At 27.0% G+C, this 23,578-nt stretch overlaps 1 protein-coding gene across 1 annotated transcript in view; it reads left to right on the top strand.

Annotated features, from left to right (window-relative positions):
• Nucleotides 1–23,578, top strand: part of LOC142320347 (irregular chiasm C-roughest protein-like) — a 47,520-nt gene that overhangs the window by 10,767 nt on the left and 13,175 nt on the right. The window contains exons 2-7 of the mRNA XM_075358053.1: nt 5,846–6,120; nt 11,143–11,375; nt 17,372–17,590; nt 18,267–18,519; nt 19,773–19,900; nt 22,224–22,499. Coding sequence (XP_075214168.1) covers nt 5,853–6,120; nt 11,143–11,375; nt 17,372–17,590; nt 18,267–18,519; nt 19,773–19,900; nt 22,224–22,499 — 1,377 coding nt within the window. The 5' untranslated portion in view covers nt 5,846–5,852. The remainder of the gene's footprint in view (nt 1–5,845; nt 6,121–11,142; nt 11,376–17,371; nt 17,591–18,266; nt 18,520–19,772; nt 19,901–22,223; nt 22,500–23,578) is intronic.

Below are 23,578 nucleotides of genomic sequence, written 5' to 3'. Positions count from 1 at the left end.
TTTTAAAACTTATTTAAAACATTTTCAGTCATCTTTTCAACCACCCTCAATAAAAGGTGCTGCTGTTATCGCAAAACCTCATTCTTAACTGCATTCAACCACATTCTTAATATGTCAGTCTAATTTAAAAAAAACCCACCTACAGAAACATCAGCTAAAGCCAGTATGAAAATAACATAGTCAAAAGCTGGAGGATGGACACAAGACGACTGAAAACATTTTGATGGAAGTTTTTAAAAAATGTATGATCCAATTTAGTTTACTTTGTAATTACAATTTAAAATTTTTTAATTCATTATAAATATTGTAATATTTGTAATTTAAAAACTCATAATAAAAAATGTATACCGGGATATCTAAGTGTAAACCACAAAGCACATTTACAACCCGATAGAGTTTCACAATACTCGTCTCAGAATGAACAAAATCTCTGGAATTACACTTATGGAAATTGAAAACTGAAGTTTTATTTTGAATCGTCAAAGGTTATTTGTTTGTATTAAAAAAAGTATTTTTTTGTGATGTATTTTTTTACTTGCACAAGTATTTCAGCTAAACTGATCAATAAATAAAATCGTAACATCCAGTTAAATGATGTAAACCTCTTCAAGGTTAAATCTAACTAAATAAAATAGATTTTAAATCTCAATTTAAATGATTACCGAAAAAATATGTTCTTACAAATATTATATGAAGGTTCTTGATAGAGGACAGTTGTCATTATTCTAAGTTTGTTATTGAACTAAAAATATATTTATAGCTATTGATCTAACACCCTATAAAACTATGATGTACTCAAGAAATGAATAAAATTTAAATTTTAGAATTTAAAAATTTTAACTGATTTATATTTTTGCTATATTTACTGTTTTTTTTTTTTTTGCATGGGTTTTTTGTTATATATACAAAATACCAGTTTATATATATAAATTGGTGCTTACACATTTCTGAAATTATTTTTTTTTAGATGATTAACTCACTTTGTAAGTTTATAGCATATAGAAATTTTGTTGCATATGAAAAAGGTCATTCTCTTTTATATGCCAACACACATTTAACATTTAATTTTATGATTTAACGCGTAGACATTTGGGTTACATTTGTTTATCAAGTTTCATTTAATGTTTTAAATATTTAACTTCAATTATGTAGTGACCAGTACTAAAGAATAATGAGAAATACAAAGTTATCAGGAATTAGATTGCTGATATTATCAGCAGGTCACAATAATATTGTGGTATTATCATTTGATTGGTACTTTTGTAGGTGGTTGGCAAGGTTTATAAAGGTAAAGAGTGTGCGGTAAAGGTAGGGGATAGTGCGGTACAGTTAGGGATAGAACTAGCTAACCTTTGTGTTGGCCATTTCGGTTGTTCAGACCATTAGACATGATTGCTTGCCACTAAACTCATTGCTTCCTCTAAGATCAGAAAACATTATTAGAGTTTATAGTCCATTACTAGCACATCCCCGTACCTCATTCCCTCACTCAAGACTAACTGTTTCTGGCTCGCATGACAGTATGCATACTTGTATATTGTAATAAAACTGTGGGATTAGAATCTTTATTACTGTGTTTTTATCAGATAAGATTTAAAACTTATGTTGATGCTTATTCTTTTATTTTTATCGCTCATTAATATTTTTAAACTTTTATCATATAGTATTTCTTTCAGTTATATTTTGTGTTTATTGGGAACACAAAATATTTAATTTAATATGTAGTTAATGAAAAGTTATACCATATAATACCAAAAAGCACTCAGGAAATAAATGGTAATATAATAATATTTTAATGCAATTAGTATGGCAGGCCAGCAGAAGTAGTATGTTTGATCTAGAGGGCATCCTTCCCTAAAATATATTTGCAAAAATGTCATTCATCCATGCTATAAGATATAATTTGAGTGCATAAATATACTTCATATATTTATTTATGTCTTATGTACTTAAATTTGTTTTCCTTCCTTTAATATATATATATATATATATATATATATATATATATATATATAATGATAGTAACTAAAACCTACTAATATATGCATAGATTGTATATGTTGTATATATTGTACAGCATATGCATAGATTGTATGCATACTTAAAGAATTTAATTCAATTTTTTAATACTCAAGATGAAAAAATTATGATACAATTGAGAATTTTTTTATAAATTAAAGCTAAATATTTTCTGTGTATTTTATTTCCAACAGTTTTCAGGTCATAGTAATTTATTTATTTATTTCAACTATTGATTTATACATATATAAAACTGCACAGTAGTTCATAATAGTTAAAATAGCCATTATTTTCTCCTTACCAATTTATTAAATTTCATCCAGTAATTATATTTTATCATGTACATTATTATTTCCTAATTAAAATGTGAAAAAAAAATTTATAAATTATATCATGAAGTTGTTATTATTAAAATAGGAATGAAGTAATATATCTTGTCATTTTTAAGGAATTAAATGATTTGTACGTGTTTTATTTCCAATTGAAAAGCCAATTAATATGTGTCATATCATTCAGTGTTAGATTTTATTAAATAACAACAGATAAATGCATCTATTCAATCAAGTTATATATAACTAATTTGATGTAAATGTTTTGAATTTTCAAAGATATTCAGATATAACGATTTAATTTACATCAGGAATTTTTGTTTAATTGAAAGTATACTCCTGCATATTATCAAAAAGTTATTAATTTTTCTTTTCATTTGATAATTTTTGTCGGATCAATAAAATTGAAATCAATTAGGCCTAATCCTATCAGTTTTTAATTAATACAGTTTGAGTACATTTCTTTTGTTAGGCATTAAAACATTACTTGTTAATTGATAATACCGTTACAAAATATTTTTTATTTACATAATTAACTTTAAAATGTACATTGGTATATATATATTTATACCGGGTTGTCTGTTTAAATTGAGAAACATCTATATCTCAAAAACTACACATTTTAGAGAAAAAGGTTTTCTATTACAGTTTTTCCATTTCAAGGAGGAATACGTTCACAACCTATGTTGTCCTTGATAAGGTCAAGTAAAGGTTATTTCAAGGTCAACTTAAATTTTTAAATAGGAACCTATATTTTTTATTGCAGAATCGAATTCTTTGCAATAAAATTAAAATCTCATTTCAGACTGTTTCTAAAATTCATAGTTTTTTAATTATTCATCTTCAAAAATGTTCTGTAGGCCTATAAATTTGTGTTTTTAGTTTCATTAGGGTTGACCCAACTCACGAGTTACATCCATCTGCTGTTAAATTTTAAATAAATGAAAATTTAAATAATAAAAAACAGTCAATGCTATCAATAAGGAAGCTAACAATAATGAAGAAAAAGAAAACGAAGTTGAACATGTAAACATCAGCGAACTTTTTAAAATAGTCTATAAGTGAAGTTCAAGTTGCAAATGACATTTGTCTAAGGAACGTACAATCAGTGTCATCATTTAATTTTTTTATTATTTTGTTACTCGCTAACTATTAAATTAATTTATTGGAAATTATGGAACAATTTACAATTATAGAAAACACTGAGGTAATTTTGCTTTAGCTCTGAGGAGAGTAGCTCTGTATGCTCTACGATTTCCCGGTAGAAATACTCCAAGTCGTCCTTCTGAGTATAGAACGCATAGGACCGCATTTTTTCGATGGAAATTTTAACGGAGAGAAATCGCAGATTTTCTAGAAAATCAGTAGCCTTTACAGCTCGATGAACTACCCTTGGAGAAGAGAAGAACGATGCGGTTTCATCATAATGGCTGTCCTGCACATTATTCAGTTATCACCAGAGTAATTTTGGACCGCGAATACAATGATCGTTGAATTGGTCGTGCTGGTCCAATTCATTGGTCTGCTCGTTCCCCAGACATTACTCCAGTAGACTTTTTTTTATGGGGTTACCTTAAAGAAAAGAATTGCCTAGAAGTACTAACTACTCTTGAAAACAAGAAAGAGCGTATAAAAAGCGTCTGTAGAGATTTCAAAAGAGAAACTCTATTAACTGTTAATAGGTTCTTTTTTTAAAACGTATCGAAAAATGCTTAGAAGTAGAAGAACATTTTTTGCTGTAATTTATGTACAACAAGTTTTTGTAATTATTTTAAATAAAGAGCATTAAAAAAAAAATTAAAGTATCAAATTCATTAAACCAAATATTTTCATAGAGTCGACAAAATTTAACTGATCAAAGCGTGCAACACGTTTAGACTATGTACCTTACCGGTATATACTATTTCATTAAAAACATTCATTGAAACGTAAATGGATTTTATTTAGGTTAATCCTTTAATTGATTCTTTTTTATTTAAAATATAATTTTCTTTTATTTAAAATTTAACATCAGCTGGATGTAACTCGTCAGCTGGCCCAGACCTAATGAAACTAAAAAATTATACGTCTACTGCATTTTTGAAGATGACTAAAAAACTATCAATTTTAGAAAAAAAGTTTGAAATGAAATTTTAATTTTTTTACAAAGAATTTGATTCTGAAATAAAAAATATAGGTTCCTATTTAAAAAAATTAAGTTGACCTTGAAATGAACTTTATTTGACCTTATCAAGGACAACATAGGTTGTGAACGTATTTTCCCCTTAAAATGAAAAAACTTTAATAGGAAACATTTTTTTCCTAAAATTTGTAGTTTTTGATATATAGATATATCAAAATGTAAATGGAACCCGGTATATATAATATATATATATATATATATATATGTATTTAACACACATGTTTTCTAATGCAGATGTTACAGCTAATTTGTTAAACATCATTTATACATTCAAAAATCACTCAAATATTCAACATTCAAATTTTTTGTGAAACAAATTTTGCTTTTTTTATAATAATATTCATATTATTAAAAAAAAAACATTTTAGTTATTCAGGAAACTAAAAGAATATTTTGTTATAAAGTAATAAATAATCTAGCTATTAATTTTAAAGCATTTTATTAATGTCATGAGAAAAATTTGATTAATTTTCTTAGCAGAATTTAAAAAGGGGATTATTTTCCAATTATGATTTAGAATTCAAGCGAGGAAAAAGATTGCGATTAATTTAGATGTTAAACTTATCTTCCTTTTTTACTGAAATTTAATAAATCCCATTTAAATTTGTTTGCATTATAGTTACTATAATTTAAATCTTTCATAAGCTTTTTTATATTATTTTATGATTTTTTTATTTATTCATTGCTTTTATCTTTTCTAATTCTACTTTACGGATTTCAGTCTTGACACTAAAAATTATATTTTTTGCACTTCATCTGACGTGCAGCATTTTGCTGGTCATGAGTTAGAGGTGATAAAAATTTACCAAGTTTTTTATCTTTTCAAAAAAATAAGTAAATAAAACTATCTACCCTCTTTCACATCTAGTTTATTCTGAATTTGAATGAGAACCATCAGCATCTGTCTTCATCTATTCCTTCATAATTCCCAATCAGAAATCTTTCCATCATAACTTTACTTATAACATTTTCCAACAGCCATCTACTTTTTACTTCTTTGCTTATTTTTTGTATCTCAATTTGAAAACAGCTTTTTCTCATATTCTTTTCTGTTTTGTCTAACCTTTCCTTGGGTTTCCAAATTCCAAATCTCTCCCTCACTTCTTCATATTTCTCACTCTAACCTTTCTTATTATTCATTATAATCTTTGATTGATTTTGAATTGGTCAATGATCTCTTATTGAACTTGACACTGTGAAGATTGATTTGTTTTAAAAATACAATATACTGTTTTCTTTTTTTTCATATAATACAATAAAAATGAACTATACTTTATATATTTTTTTAAAATAAGTAATATTTTATTTGTTACAGTTGCAGAATGACTGGTATTTGGTGGCCCGGTCTGGTGCATTTGCTGTTTCTCAGCTGGCACATATGTAGTATATGCAGTGGGTACCTTCTTGAACAAAAATTTGCGATAGAACCACAAGATCAGACTGCAATAGTTGGTAGCAGAGTGACTCTTCCATGCAGAGTTGTTAACAAAGTGGGTGATTTACAATGGACAAAAGATGATTTTGGTCTTGGAACACACAGAAATCTGACCGGCTTTGAAAGATATTCAATGGTTGGGAGTGATGAAGAAGGTAACTTTTGAATTATTTTTTGAACTTTTTTCATATGTAAAGTACTCTTAAATTAAAATAAAATTAAAAAAAATAAAATTCTCTTGATTTATTACTGTAAAGAAATTATTTTATCACTGATTAAAGCAGTACAAAATTTGTATGTTTATTGTCTTTTTAATTTCAGTTAATTAATTATACAAGCTATCATTTTTTCTGTGAGTAACTTTTCTGATGTCTATCTTTCCAATAAATTTTGTTTAGTGTTTGTGATATTCTTATGTGAATGTAAATTTAAGTTCCAGACTTCCATTTATTTGGAGATTCTGACTAATATTAAAGAAAACTGTAAATAAAAGTGGAAACTTAGTATTATTTGTTCATAATAATTCAGTTCTGTATTAAAAACAGGTAAATATTTTGCATAAATTAATTCTTTTATTTACAACCTAAATTTAAAATCAAGGACAAAAAGTAACTAGAATTAATGTAAAAAAATAAACTATTTTACAGGCCCCTCATCAATAAAATAAAAAATTAAGAAACAAAGAAAAGACTGTTTATTCACTAAAGGAACTAATTTTTTTCAGATTTAATACAGTTTCTTCCTTTAATTTTTTTTTTACAAAATATTTATTTTTAAAATAAATGACATTTTCTTCTATGTAAGAAGGAAGTTCTCAATTTGAAATATCTATTTATACATATAGTCATATATAGTGCAGTGAATAGTATATAAGCCTGATGTCAGTTCTGATATTTATCCCATTCTATGCAAAAATTCAAAAGAATTAATTGGAAAATTTAAGGCAAAACAATCCCAGTTGCTCATGCTCTGTAGCAGTGAGAAAATAGTTCCCCTGCATTCCTTTTATTACTTTTATCAAAATACAGGATTCTCATTTTGCATTTACAAAAATCACTTTTTTCATTCAGATTTAGCATTTTCATATACATTAAAGTAAAAGTAAAAAGTATAATTCAAAAATGTTATTAAAAAATAATGTAACTTTGGTTCTTTAAATTTTGATTTCTTGAAATTGGTGTCAATAAAACAGAGCGTAATTTTTAATCCATTTTAAAGTTTGTTTTATACTTTCTCAGTCTATTTTTTTATCAGACGTCAACAGTTATTTGATTTATGAGCAGAATTTGAACTTACTGAAGTAGCCGATTTTAAAGATATATTTTTAATTTTGAAAATCTTACAGTTGGGTTTACATTAAAAAAAATTCAAGACTTGTATTTGTATCAGCAACTAAATTACTGCCAAAATTTAACATTCTATGATAAAGGAGAGCAGAAGTACTAAAATTATTATACATACATACTAGTAACTTTTACTTTATATTATTGTAATTCAAGTTTTTATATTTTCATTATACTGAATTTATATTATGACTTGACTTTGTTATAAAAATACATTTAAATGTAAATATACTTGCATTTTTTTATTTATATAAATTTATTTGGTCTATTCCTTTCGTTATGAATTTACATAAAACAACTAGATCCTATCAGTATACAAAGGGGAGTGTATTACAATCCCAATTTGAATGTAACCATCCCATCTCTTCCTGTCACCTTAGTAAGCTGTGAAGCAAACGAATAACATTTTAATCTGCTGCCACTGTTAAATTCATAAGTGCAGCTAGTAGAAATTAGCATCCTACATATAAATAAGAGAATTGGAAAGCTGGAAGTCACCAGTCCCATTATAGCTCAATTTTTTTGCAAGAACAAAGCTCTTAACCTTTGCACTTTTTTCCTTTTTAATTAAAGATTCATAATTTTTATAAATATAGAATTGTAAATTGATCTATTAGTGGATCTTATTCTGCGATTAATTAATAATATAGGTTAGTGTTACTGACTATTCTTTAAACATTCCTAACAAATTATCATATCAGGTAAGATAGATTTATGAATGTAACAGCACTCATAAATTTATGATCCCACAAATGAATATGTATGATGTTAATTTTTATTTTATTTATATAATAAAGAAAAGAAAAAGTTGTGACTATCAAAAAAGCATTAGCAGTAAGAGGCAAATAATGTTGTATTTTTAACATATTAATAAAATTTTAATTTTATTTTTTACTATCATAAAAAGATAGATTGATTTTTTTCCTTAGTCCAGTTTCACATTTTTTCATTTTAGATCATCATATTTGTATTTTCTTTCAATTCACTGAGATAGGATGAATATCGATTCTCCATTGAGAATATAAAAAGAGAAGTAGAGGTAAGGTTGGGTTAGACAAGAGACCAAGTACCCCATTCAGTTGCTGCTGCTTCAAGAGTCTTATGAGATATTCTTAGGTGATCTTGATAAGCACAGTCTCATTTTACTCATTGCAGATTCTCAGTTCAGTATGAATAGAGATATGGTCATTGCTGTTTACTTCTATAGAATTTAACATCGGTACTTGGTATGATATTACAGTTTACTTTTAACTTTTATATTATAGAATCTTAATCCCTTCTTTTCATATTCTTCTGTTGTAAGTTCAATAAAAAGAACTAGATTACTAAGTGTAAGAAATACAAGTACTGTGGTCTACATTGTTGAATATAAAATGCATTGAAGAATTAATAAATGATTTCATACAGCATTATTGGTTTATTTAAACCTATACAATTTTTAATTTTTAATCGGTATAAATCTTTTCATTAATATCAGTAATTTAGACTATTTGATCCCTTAATTGTATTACTACCTAATAACTTTTAATTTAAAAACTTAAATTATAAATTCTAGTTTTAATAGATAAATGGTAATTGAGTGATGGCATTGGTGTTTTGATTAATAAAGGACTCAAAGATGGAAGATGGAAGATGAAAGGACTGTTAGGATACTTGAATACTATATCAGAAAATAGAAAATATTTGTGTTAACTTTAAAAGAATCTAATATGCTGTTCATGTCTATGTAGAAAATGTTAAAGCAAACTAACTGTTGTACCAGAATTTTTTTTATAATTAAAATATTACTGATATAATTATGAACAAATAACCAGTGAATAGAGGAATTTTGCTCTGGTGTTGTGAATTTTAAAATTTTTACTCCAAAACTAATTCTGTTCTTACAGTTGTAGTTGTTCAAAAGATGAAGAAATATAATTTTTTTTTTTTTTAAAGTAGATGAAAAATTACTTATTAAACATTTAAAAATATATTATTAAAAAGTCTTTTCAGAGAGATTGTTTAGCTCATTCATCATTGGAAGCGATCATTGAAATAGATACTTCCATGCATTTAAGAAGTGAGAGAGTTTTTTTTTAGTTTGATTATTTTTAAGACAAATTGGCAAATTTTAGATAAAAAGTTTTGTTTTTATTCTCATCAAAATATTTTCAACGAATTTCAAATAACTTCTGTCTGTTACTTTAGCTGTCATTTTTTCATTATAATCCAGTGGAAGTCATAATTTTTTTTTTTAATTTTTAAGCTATATCTTGAATGTAAATTTTAAAATTTTTATTATAGATTACAATTACTCTAAGTGTAATATAATTCAGTTTTTTTAGGATGATTTTTTTAATGATTTTTGTTTAAGCAAACATATGACAAGTTTTGGTACATCATTAACTCTCATACAGATTTACTATCAAACACATCAATGTATAGTGCCCGCAGTACTTTATGTTAATAAAATATTGTACTGCAAATAGAAATTTATCTTTTTTTAGAAATTTTGAAAAAAAATCTTTTTATGAATGCTTTTTACTTAATATTATAGGTATATATTCATTAATGAATAGAACTAACTATATTTGTTTTGTTGCTTTTTTGCTCGTGAATTTAAAGCTTATAACTTGCTTAACAAGAAAGATTTTTTAAGAAAATTTAATTTTTATTAACATTTTTCTTATAGGAAAAATTGTTTTTCCTTTCTGGTTGGCTAAATGAATACAAAATGAAAATAAAAAACAAAGATTATTATGTCTTGTATAACATATACTCATATTATGATATTTTTAAAAATAAATAAAATTTTTAAATATCATTTCATTTCCTATGTATAACAGTTATTCTTTATTACTATTGCTTATTCTTAATATAAAAACAAACATGTTAGTTATATTTATTTTTTAAAAATATTCATTGCTGTTTAAAATAATTATTTGGAAAATTATATATAATGAGGAGAACTCTTGGTGCAAAAATGCATAACTTGAATGGCAAGAAAAAAATAGATATCATCAATTCATTAGGCACATTATTAGGACTCTTTTATAAGTTTCAGATGAAGATAAAATCAAGTTTAGTTTTAAAAAAATCAAGACGAATAATTTTTTTTTGTTACATCAATTCTATGAAGATAAATTTCAGTAATAAAATGAAATTACATATAATAGCAGATAAATGGTTGGAGAATAAAATAAAATTATCCTCAATTTTGGACTCTTATTATGAAGCAATTTATTTATTATTGTAAGCTTTAAACTAATCAGAAAGGGTATAAGGCAATTAGTATAAATTGATGAGGATGTAATTCATATCTATAAAATCACTCTATTAACACCCACCAAGTGTTTGAGTTCTTAGATACAATAGAATAAATTAAACTGGGTCTAATTTATGTAAATCTTAAAAATTAGAATAACCTCTATATTAATATTATTAACTAATTACTTATTATCAAATAATTGTTTAATAATAGAATATATATTACTCTTTATTATTGATGAAAGAACAATGCACAGTCCCTGGAAGAGAGGAAGGTAAAAAGGCAAGAAATGATGATTAAACCTGAAAATTAGAGAAATTATTGTTGATTAATTTTATTAATATGACTTATTCTTCTTATGTGTTATGTTTTTATTGTGTAATAGGTAGATTCATTAAATATATTTTAAGTTGTACAGAATTAAAAAAAATTTTTTTAAATTCAACATATATATTCGTAATTTTTTAATTTATTTTATTATGTTTGATATAGTTTTTTTGATATAGTTTTTTTTATTTTATATGTAAAATAAAAAAAACTATGCAAATTATTACAATAATTAATAAATTTTTGTATTATTTTTTTAGGTGATTATTCACTTGATATTTATCCTGTAATGCTAGAGGATGATGCTAAATATCAGTGTCAAGTTAGTTCAGGACCACAAGGTCAGGAGCCTGTAAGATCACGATATGCCACGCTTACAGTACTTACACCTCCTGAGCCACCAAGAATTGTGCAAGGAGATCACCTTTTAACGACTGAAGACAGGGAGATTGAGTTAGAATGCATTTCACTAGCAGGAAAACCTGCTGCTGAGGTAATGCTCCATTTCCATTTTACTTTTAAGTGGTCTTTGTTCTTTTACAATTTTTTTTTAACATTCACTACTTTGCATATTTAATATTTTTTTCATATTCAAAATGAAAGTGATTATATTTAAAGTAAAGGTAGTCAGTAAAATTAATTTGAGGTGGTGTTTAAAATTATGGAAAACAGCATTTTGATACTATTTAATATTATATAAAATATTTTATTTATTAATAAATTACAGAAAAATTCATTTCTTTTTTAAATACTTGTACTACAAATTCTTCTATTCTTAATCTCATAGTAATTTGAGACAATTTCTTAAGAAAAAATAATTTATAAAGTTGAAGTTAGTTGTAATTACAGTAAAATAACAACATATACATAAACATGTATTCACTTGTATTTACAGTTGTCATACATATACATGAACGAGAACATTTATTGTAATTATAAATCAAGTTTTACTCTAGGAAAAGCTTTTTTTACAAAAATGAAATCAAAAAATATGACAGCTATTTAAAATTAATGGCATCATTCGTTTGATTAAAATAAAACTTTGAGTTAAACCTTTACCTCGAATCATAATCAGTAACAGGTCTCTTTTGTTTTTATACTATCATGGATATTTTGAAGTTTATATTGATATTTAGAAATTTCTCTGAATTTATATAGGTGTAGAGGTATGATTGTTGAATAATTTGGAATGAATATAATTTATTAAGCATTGTAATTTTCATTCACTTTTACTTAAACTGCATTCTGCCCTGGTTCAGGTTCTACACTCAGTTTTTTATCCACTTCTTATTATTAGTTATTAAATAAGTACCAACCTCTGTAGCAGAGGGATGCTTTTCATCCAGAAGAAATAGGTTAGAATCCCAGTTAGGATTAGCATTTTTTATAGCTATTGTTGCATGTTCATGGCTCGATGAGGATGTTGAGAGATGAATAATTGAAAATGTTATATAATTACAATTTATTAGTTTAAAAACATAAGTAAAAAAAAAGACAAATCATTAATAATAATGACAGCAGTAATAACAAAAATAGTAATCACAACCACAATAATAATTAGAGTAATAATGACAACAGCAAACAACAATAATAATAAACAGTGATTACATACAAAAAAAAATTTAAATAATCGTCAGGATTTATTCACAGGTAGATAAATAATGAGAAGCAGAATTCAGTCCCATTGACAAAATACTTTAGCACAACCGGTAGTCTTAACACTTTTAACCACTAGTCTTGTATTAACAACAATAGTACAGTACACAAGACAAGCATAAAGTTCTTTTACTGCAAATACCTTTGCTGCTCACAAATAAAACTACCCTAACAATTGATGAATGAAATATAGTACATTATCTCTTTCGCTTAGTCTTACAGTAACTCACCGAACCATTTCTTGTTTTCGTGTACTGGAATTACTCATGACATTACCTTAATTGCGCCAAATCTGCACACTAGAAATTTGCTTTTTCACTGTCCTCTCATGGAATATTCTATTGCAGAATCTCCTCGCAGAACTCAAATTTTGCAGACTGACATCATAACACCTCGCTTAGACTGACTCTCGCACAACTGATTTCAACTGAACTTTCCCGGAGTATTTATACTCCTATCCTTTTTATCTGCTGGACCAGACCCCAGTTGAGCGTGAGAATGATCGACAGAGCCCTTTCATTCCCATGCATTCCTACCCTGGTCCAGTAATTCTTTCCACGGGACAACATCTATTTAGATGTATCAGTGGGCAGTATTACAAAAGATAATTGTTAAACAGACCTGTTACCTTTACTAAAAGGGTTTCTTTTAGCCCCTTTCTGAATTCCTCCCATTATTATATTTTCTAGTACTTTCTTCTTAATTGGTAGGAATCCATTACTCAGTTCCCTTATACCAGTCTTTTTACACTATTAAATTTGTCTTTCTTATGTAACTATAATTCTGTGGTACTTAGGTAGTTAGCCTGTAGTTACTAAAATAATAAAAAATTTTAAAATATAAAGTTTTTGATGATTATTTTTCATATATTTTATTTGTGGTGACAGTGTGATAATCATCCTTACTGGCATTACTTAATTAATTAGTTATTTATTAATTACTTATTTATTATTAATTATGAAAAAAATAATTTATTTACTAAAATGGAAGATTGATATTAAAGGATCAGCTAACATAATAGCACAATATTTTATAAAGCTAAAAACATATGAAATAAAATTTGTTTAAAAAGACAGAATTTTAAAGAACATTTTTTTAAATTGCATTAAAATGTCAAAATTAATTTCTTTCAGATATAAGAATAAAGTTTGTCTTTGTGACAAAAAATAAAATTATAGGCACTCATTGTTACAAATGAACTAATAACAGTTCAGTAATCATGCAGTACACAATATATAAATGGATCAGTCATTTGAGAAAAACCTGATCTCCTTTTTTTCAAAATTAAGTTTTTCATCAGTTCACTGGTTAGGCCAAGTCACATCTCTTCCACATAAACACCACATTTTTAAGTACACAGATGTTAAAAGTTTAATTCATTTGAGAAAATTTTCAGTTTTGCAAAATTTGTAGTTTGGTTTTAGTCTATAGATGGGGGCACTGTTTCTGTGTAGGATGCAGCCAAAGGAGTTCATGTTTATGAGCTTCTAAATCATAAAAGGAGAGCCAAAAAATATTTTTAAAACTGTTGAAAGAATCAGGAACAAAGGTTTAGCAGATAACAAAGTAGCAGGAATATGTATGGACTATATGCAAAATCTGCAACTTCCACAAATGGCCGTCCAAGAGATATTCTATGTGTATCAGTTGACAGTGAATGTTTTTAACCTTCACAACATAAAGCAACAGTCAAATTTTATTTATATTAAGAGAATTTGGCAAAGTAAGGCCAGAATGAAGTATGTTTATTTTTGGTTGATTTTTTTATCCAGTACTGGAATGCATCATTCCATTACATTTTGGAATGATGCATTCCAGTACTGGACAGCAAAATTTGTGTTATATACCTCCTAAAGATAGAACTAAAAATTTGTAATGAGTTATAAATGAAAAATGCGATATAATAATGAATTATTTTATTTACTCACTTGATACATAGTATTAATTTTAATGGTCTAGTAAGTCTGTGTGTTCACCCTCATGTTTTACACACAATTCTATACGTCGCCACGTGACATGCAACGGCGCATTTTTGGTGTTACATTATGGAAAGCGTTCCTCTCAGCGTCACGCAATTCTTCATTTGTATTGTAGCGACGTGCAGATACGCGTGTCTTGATAATTCCCCATATTGAATTGTCTGGTGTGGTGAGATCAGGACTTCGTGGTAGCCATGAACGGAACTGGTGACGCTCGAGTACCGCTGCCAATCCAACATCCTGGAAATTTTTCATTCAGAAACGCGTGGATTGATAGAGCAAAATATGCAGGTACTCCATCCTGCTGCAACCACACTCGTTCCATGAGATCTCCTCTTGAAACTGTGGTATTAACCTTGCCTCCAACATCTCTAAATAAGTTTGTGCAATCGCTGGCCCGTCAAAAAAATAAGGACCAAACAAATGACGAGCTGAAATTCCAGCCCATATCATGACGTATGGTGGATTTCTTTTCTATTCTGTCGCATAATAAGGATTTTCTTTGGCCCAAAATAACACATTTCTGGTACGCGAACTGCGATAGATTGCACATTCATCAGTAAAAAAACACCTTTCCACGACGCACTGCAGCAGGGAAGTTTTCTAATAAAGCCCGACAGAATGAAGCGCGACGTTTCTTTTCTGCATCTGACAGTTCACTGATGAACAACAGACGAAATGGCCCAACTTTCAAATCCTTTTTCATATAGTCTTGCATTTCGTTCACGGTCTACGAAGTTCAGCTGACCGTTTACGAGTTGATTTCACTGGGGATTGTTCAATGGAAACTGTAATAGCAGCACATGTTTCTAACCGCGTTAACTTTCGTCCACTCCGCGGCCTATCCACTGCCTAATTCAAACACATGTTTTTCCCAATCCAATATTGTTGCTTTTCGTGGTAGTGGCTCATTAAAGCGTAGCCGAAACATATCACTATTTAGCTTCATTTTTTGATTCGTATATTGTCGTTCATGAACCCATACACTTAACACTAACCGCTCCTCGACGCTGTAACTATTCGTATCAGCCATTTTAGCACAACTGTCTTTTATTCAGAGTGTGACGTAAAAAACTTTGGCCGACCAACCCCAACAAAAATACAGTATGTTCTAAACACATATCCTAACTTATATGTTTTGTTAACCATACGGATACGGCGACTTCCTGGTCACTCTGTATACATTCATAATACTTTAAAATTTCAAAAAAAAACTTAAAATTTCAAAAATAAAATTAAAATAACTAATTTTTTAAAAGAAGAATATTATAATGTAATTATAGAATTAATGCCAACTGAAGATGCGGTATGATGCAAAAATTGATTCTTAGGAATTAATATGGTTAGTTTAACTTATCTAATCAGTAAGTTTTGGTGATTTATATCTCTTATATTAAATTTTATTAACACAGTGGTCACTATGATAAAGAAACATTTGAATTTTCAAAAAAATGTATATATATATATATATAAATATGATGTTTCTATTACTTTTTCTGGTGGTATTATTTCATTTAAAATTACTTTCTCTGTATACAGTCTAAAATATTACAAATTAAATATATAAATTTCAACACAAAATTTCCATAGTCTCTATGTGAAAATTATAATTGAAAATACCTCTAGGATATTTTAACTGAATTAAAAAAAAGTTCATGTAACAAACAATATGACTCATTTTTATCCAGTATCCCGGTGGTATAACACCTTTGGCATAACACCTGAATTATATTTACATTGGATAAAAATACATGTAAAATAATTTTCACATTAAAATTACATGTAATAATGGAAAAGTTATATTGAATAGGTTAAATTTCAAGAACATTTTCAACCCACATTTCATAGTTCACGTTAAATATTACATCATTTTTCAATTTTTGGCAGTAACTGTTTTGTAATTAGAAAAAGGTACTACTCATCCATTTTTTACAGTATGTAATTTATAACTTCTTTCTTGGACCTCAGAAATACCTTGAACTGATAGTTAAATTGCTATTTGCAAAACTATAGAATGATGATTATATTATAATTGTAGGATGGATGGCAGAGACTGATAGAAAATTGGAAATCTGACCAAGTATTTCAATCTTTATTTTGATTATTAGTTTTTACATGTATTAATTTATATGTTGGCAACAGATCATCATCATCATCTTTGAAACAAAGAAAATTGTCTTTTAAATGGAAATATATTTATTAGTTTAAATAAATATTTAATAAAGATTACTCAACAATGGAAAATCTTCTCATGAATAGCAATGCAAAGTCTTCCCTAGAAGAATGCAAAGGGATGTGATCTTTATTTAAAATTATTTACTACCCATCCAGTGAATGATTTTTTTTTAAAAGTCCAAATTTTATATTTGACTGATCTTGTTAATTACTTATGTTTGAATCATACTTCAGTGGAATCATCTGTAATGAGCGTAAAAATGAATGGTCTGAAATTCTGGACTATGAATTGTATTAAGATAATATTAATTAAAATTTCTACACTCTTATATTTAACAGTTAACAGTATTGCTAATTGTATTTAGTAATAAAGAAAATATTTACTTAACAATAAATTTCAATTTTTTTTTTGCATTTTATAATAATATTTTTTTTTTTATATTAACTAATGAAATATTTTTATGCTGAAGTTTTTTAATGATTACTAAATTATCCAATTTATTTATTTTTTTATTTTTCTTTAAAGGTTCATTATTTTTCAATTGTTTTAATATTGTATTTTTTTTTCTCACTGCTAATTATCATGTTTGTCTTTTATCTTCTTATTTCATTAATTATCTAATGTTGTGCATTTTACTGTAATTTTTTATGGAATATTTCAACTTTTTTGTTTTAATAGATAACATGGATAGATGGATTTGGTAATGTATTACGTGATGGTATAGAATACTTACTAGATCCACTGCCAGATGGAAGAAGATTTACAGCAAAGTCTATATTAAAACTAACACCTAAAAAGGAACACCATAATACAACTTTCACATGTCAAGCACAAAACACTGCTGATAGAACATATAGAAGTGCAAAATTGCGTCTACAAGTAAAATATGCTCCAAAGGTAAATATAATACCCACAATGAATAATAATAATAGGTTATGTTTTCTAAGTGTTAAGTAACAGTTACCTTCATGGATCAGTTTGTGAATATTTGTATTGTTAAAGAAGATAAAAATTTTGTAGAACACCACTTTTCTAATTCAGCTCATTTTTTTTATCGAGTCAGAAACAGTAATTTATCCCATTCCTACTATGCAAGTGATTCTTTTGCACTTTCTACTGTTCATTATCCAACATTTTAATACTTTAAACATTTCTTTTGTAATAATAACTTTCTTCTGTTTTTTTTTTTTTTAATGTCAGACATTCTTCTAATCAGTATTTACCAGTAAATAATAAATTATTCTTAACACTTAAATTACCAATACAAAAAAAAAACAATACTTTCTATCAGTAACTCATCCAATCTCAAATGAAGTGGATTAAGAAATGTAATAAAATAATTGTCACTGCCCTCTTTTGAAAGAGATGATTCTGTTTATCTCTGTATAACACTCTAAAGCATACCTAAATTTATCCATGACTTCAATCTACCACACAAAAATGGACAATTTGTTTTTCTAGATCAATCTGAATAAAGTGAAATTCAGATATCAGGGTTCTACTACAGTTATTTTTCTTAAATATTTTTATTTATATAATATATATATTATGTAATGTATATCTCATTTTACAGGTTACAGTGAAAGTTGTTGGTGGTAGTTCAAGACTAGTAGAAGGAGCTGATGTCAGACTGTTATGCTCAGCTGATGCAAATCCTCCTGATGTTACTTATAGATGGTTCATTAATGATCAACTTGTAGCAGGTGATCCAACGACTGAATTGATATTAACTAATATATCAAGAAAACAACACGATTCGATTATAAAATGCGAAGTTCATAATGCTGTTGGTAAAAGTGAAGAATCTGAGACGTTGGATATAAGTTGTGAGTTAATTTACTGTTGTTGATGGTTTATTTGTTTGTTTTAATATCCTTAATTTTTTTCAATAACTAAAACATTATTTCCCTATCTGCATTGATGTAAAGTTTTTCAGTCAGTTGTTTTTAATTTTAGTTTTTCCTTCAAACATTTTTCATTTATCATATTTCATATGACTTATAAGCTGTTCTTTACTTTCTAATGGCATTTTATTTAATACTTAGATTGTTACACTTTTTGTACATCCTCGTTTTTATTATTTTGATGGATTTATAATAATTGAACATTGTAAAGTAATATTAAAACACTATGAAAGTATTGTTTTAACAATGAATTTTATATTTATAATAAAATGTAATGTATACACACAAATTTTAATCATTTTTATAACAATATACATTATTATATTATAATTTATATTTATAATATCAGATATTATATTTTTAATATAATATAATATAATATATATATATACTTTTCTTCTTTGTACTTTTTTAATAGAATTAAAATTTGTTTATTTATTTTAAAATGCTTAAATTTTTACCAGTAGAAAATATTGAGTGTACCAAGAAAAAGGTGATTGATATTAGTTATTTTTTTAACTCATATTGTAAAGGAAAATACACATCAACTGTTGCAGTTTATGTATAAGGGTTCTGTCGTTTTCAGGGTTCTTAGCATTTAAGAAATCTGAAACATTTTAAAAAGTTAAAAAATTATTAAAATAAAATGTATATGCTTTTATAGTTCACATATTGAATGAATGTTGGATGGACTTCTGTAGTTCATGGTTATTTGTTAGTTATTTAGATTTATGTTTCAGTTCAGTGATAATATAAATAAGGTTGTTTAGAATTAACAAAAAACATTTCTTTGATGATAGAAACTAGCAAATATAACCATAAATGAGTTTCCTGTTAGTATTTAATCAAAATTTATAAAATCTTCAATTTAATAATTGTTTAATTTGGTACTATAAGTATTATGCTAAAATTATAATATTAACACTTTATTTTATTTATTATTATTATTCTTATTTACTTAGTACATCTTATTAATCTTTAGATCTGTTTTATTTATTAAGATAAGTTTAACTTTTAAACTCATTTTAAATAAATCAGTGTTGTCATATATCTAGATAAAAAGGGTTGATAAAGTTTCAGATTCAATTCTTTGAAATTTTTAATTCCTTTAGTGTCTGAATCATACAATTATTGTTATAACAGTAATTGTTAACAAATTTAATTAATGTTTTCAGATGGTCCAAGGTTCAGAATGAAACCGAGAAGCGTGCAGGCCGATTTTGGTACAACTTTCACATTAACATGTGATGTTGATGGCAATCCTCCACCTGAAATAATGTGGATACATGAAGAGAGTAAGAAGGTACATACATATATTGACATATATTATTTTGATTTCTTCTTTAATTTTAATCAAATTATTCTCTTTCAAATAATATTGTTATTATTTTAAAATACATGTGACACATAATTACTTTCTTTTACAATTTAGGATAAACCTTATACTTCATAATTATTTGTTAAAAGTAATGTTTACTTACAAAATTGTATGTTAAGAACAAATAAATATTTTACTCAGTTTGATACAATTTTAAACACGTCACATCATTGGCTTAAATATAAATTGTTGTATTACATTATATCAAGAACAGGAAATTGAACTACTCCAAGGGTGACAAATGTCCAGAATTCTCCGAGTAGTCTCAAAAGATTATGGGAAAACCTTATAGTAGTGTCAAAAAATAAAATTAATAAAAAAAAGGCAAGTTTGTAAATCATATTTATGCATAGAAATAGTAATTAAGTTGAATAGTAAAGTAAATATCAAGATATTAAATAAAAAAGTCATGCTTAAACACTTATTATTATTAAAATACCCATCAAAGAGTCGGTTATTCCAGATCACCAGTTCAGTTTCCATAGTGGGCTTTCCATTATTGAGCAAACACACAGACTTGTTAATGTCATCAGCAAGAGCTTAGAGAAGAGATACTGTTTGGCAACCTTCTTAGATGTCTAGCAGGCTTTAGACAAAGTCTGGCTGTCCGGGTTTGTATACAAGTTGAAAAAGAACCTTCCCCAAACTTATTACATTGTTCTTCATAGCTAGGCTGGATGGGCAATTCTCCCAGGTAAAATATTCAAATATTAAAATTACATTCAACATTAAGTCAACATTAAGTCAAGAGTTCTGCAGACTCAGTTTTGGGACCTGTTTTTTACTGTATCTTCATTGCTCACCTTCTGGTACAGAATGGAATCACTGTCACTTTTTTTGCCGATGACATAGCCATTCTGGCTGTTGATAATAACCCAACTGTAGTCTCAACTAATATATTTAATCCAAATTAAATCTAATGAGCAGGTGGCTGGATACATGGAAGATAAGGGTTAATCAAGCTGTCGAGCTATGTGTCATTTGCAATGAGAAAAGGAGACTGCCCACGGGTCCACATTGATGACATTTTGATGTTGCATACTGAAAGTGTTACGTACCTGGATCATCATTTGACATGAAAGGTTCATGTGAGAGTGAAGAAAATCTAAAGTTCAAGGAAATGTACTGATTGCTGGAGAGAAAGTCTGAGTTATCTTTTTCTAATAAGCTACTTTTATACTTAGGAATTTTGAAACCAGTATGGACATATAGCATCCAACTATGGGATACGGCAAGCAAATAATAAAATTTAATTATACATAAATTACATTCTATTATTTGCCTTAAAGTTAAAATCATACAGCAATTTCAGAGCAAACTAGCAAGATGCATATCTAAGGTGCTGTGATTTGCTAAAAACAGTGAAATCCATGAATAATTGAGTCTGCAGTATATCAAGGAAAATATACAACATTTCAGTTTGAAATATGAACTTCAGCTAAATCACCATGTTAACTACTTGGCCGTAAACATTCTGGACAACATTGAGGATGTTAGAAGACTGAAGCAGCTACATGTTCTGGATCTTAGTAACTCTATGGTGCAATTACATCCAGTGAGTGGTGTACATTAATTAATCAATCCTTCATTGCCTTCCTCTCTGTCTGTTTTCACATTCATTTTTAATTTTTGTCTTGTTTGGTTTATTTTTTCTATGATTCTTGTTGTTGTTATTTGTTTTCTATTATACTTTTATCGTGTGTACTTTCTACCCTCAGAAGTTCTTTATAGCACTAGTGTGTAATTTTTTAAGAATCTCAATTGGGATTCCTTTTTAATGTTAATTTAAGTGGTATAATTTACTAAAGGTTCCAAAAAAAAAATGTAATCAATTGTAAATAGAATTTGACAGATATTTCTATTAATTAAACATTAAATTGCAAACAATTTTTAAAAAAAGAAGAAAAAACTAATACTGTTTTTATAAAAAAATCTTTTCTTTTAATTAAAAATAATTTGTTGAGAACATCTTTTAACATTGCATTTCTGTATTTCTCTCAGCTGACTATTTTCTCTTAACTTGAAATATAACTTAATCATGTTAAATAAATAATATATTATTAATCATATAATAAATGATACATCATGAAATTCTCAAAGCTTTTTTCTAAACTTTAATATTTTATCAGAATTAATACTGGAAAATACACCATTTATAAAAACTTATTTTTTATTACCTACATTTTTTATTACATTTTTTTTATCTGTGATTACATTTTTAGTGTTTTATATACATTTATTTTGACAGATGGTTAGTACATCAACAAATTTAACTTTAACGGCAAGTCAAGAAACTGGTGGGCGATACTACTGCAGGGCAAGTGTTCATGGATTTCCAATAATAGAAGCAGAAGCAACTGTTTATTTAAAGGGACCTCCAACCATTATATCACATCGTACACAATTTGGTATTCCTGGTGATAATGTAAGATTAGAATGTTCAGCGTTTTCAATTCCAACTCCACAGAAGGTTGTATGGACATTCAAAGGTGAAGATGTAGGAGATAACCATCAAGATTATTCGGTAAATATTTTAACAATTAACTAATCGATTACTATAAATCATTACATTTTTGTCATAAAAAAACAGCATAGCTTGCAAACTAAATAAAAGCATAATAATATACTTCAATAATAAGAAAAATACAAATAAATTTAACTTAAGCAAACTACAGTAAAAGAAAACAAGAAGTTACTTAGTTCTCTGAAGAGTCTTAACCTGAATAAGTATTTCTTGTAATTCCATGTGGAGGGCAGTCAGTATTCAAGTACTGCCCTAACCATTCCCTTTCACAGATTTAGGATTCATCACAATGACGGAGCTGATTTCGAATAAAAAAAATTTCAGGTAATTTAGTCTACTAAGAGAATGAATACAAAAAATTAATAATACAGTTCCAGTAATTGCAGTGTTACATCTAATTAAAAGAATAGCATAATACAAAGTAAAAGAAGTATAAAAAGTAAAATAAGATTACATTATCAAAATAAAATAAAAATAAGTTAAGCAATTAAAAATAAGTTATTAAATAACAATAAAATGAAACAAAAATTATTCTATCTATTATTTTTCTAAGAAAAAACCTTTTTAAATTTTTACTGGGTCTTTTGTTTTTACAAGATTTTCTTGCACCAATATCTTGCCATCTTTTTATCAGAAGGATATCTACTGAGGAAGATTCTTCACATAGTAGTAGTTCCACAAAATACGAGGTGATCTGAAACTGATAATAACTACTGTAAAAGATAAAAAGTTATTATTCAAAATCCAAATTTTCAATCCAGTTAATTATGCTGAAATACAAGCAAAAATCTTTTACCTCTAGACAATGACATTTCAGTTGTGACACAACTGTCATTTTCAGTGTTGTCCTCCTAATCGGAATTTTTGGTACTCATTTCTTCAAATACATTACTTTGTCAAGTTTGCCCTGGTCTATGTAAACTAATTTATGGTTGTCTTTGTTTAGCCATTCACATTTTTCATTATATCTCCACATTTTGGGGCATTTTTCATAAATCTTCACAGTTTCATCATACTCTCTGTTTCATTACTGCATCCATTCTGTAAATTTTCTTCCAGTATTTTGTAGACATTGAAGA

This window comes from Lycorma delicatula, chromosome 2 (assembly GCF_047948215.1).
Source record: "Lycorma delicatula isolate Av1 chromosome 2, ASM4794821v1, whole genome shotgun sequence".
Classification (NCBI taxonomy): Eukaryota; Metazoa; Arthropoda; class Insecta; order Hemiptera; family Fulgoridae; genus Lycorma; species Lycorma delicatula.
Note: the sequence above shows the minus strand (reverse complement) of the source record. Positions and strands in the feature narration are given on the sequence as shown.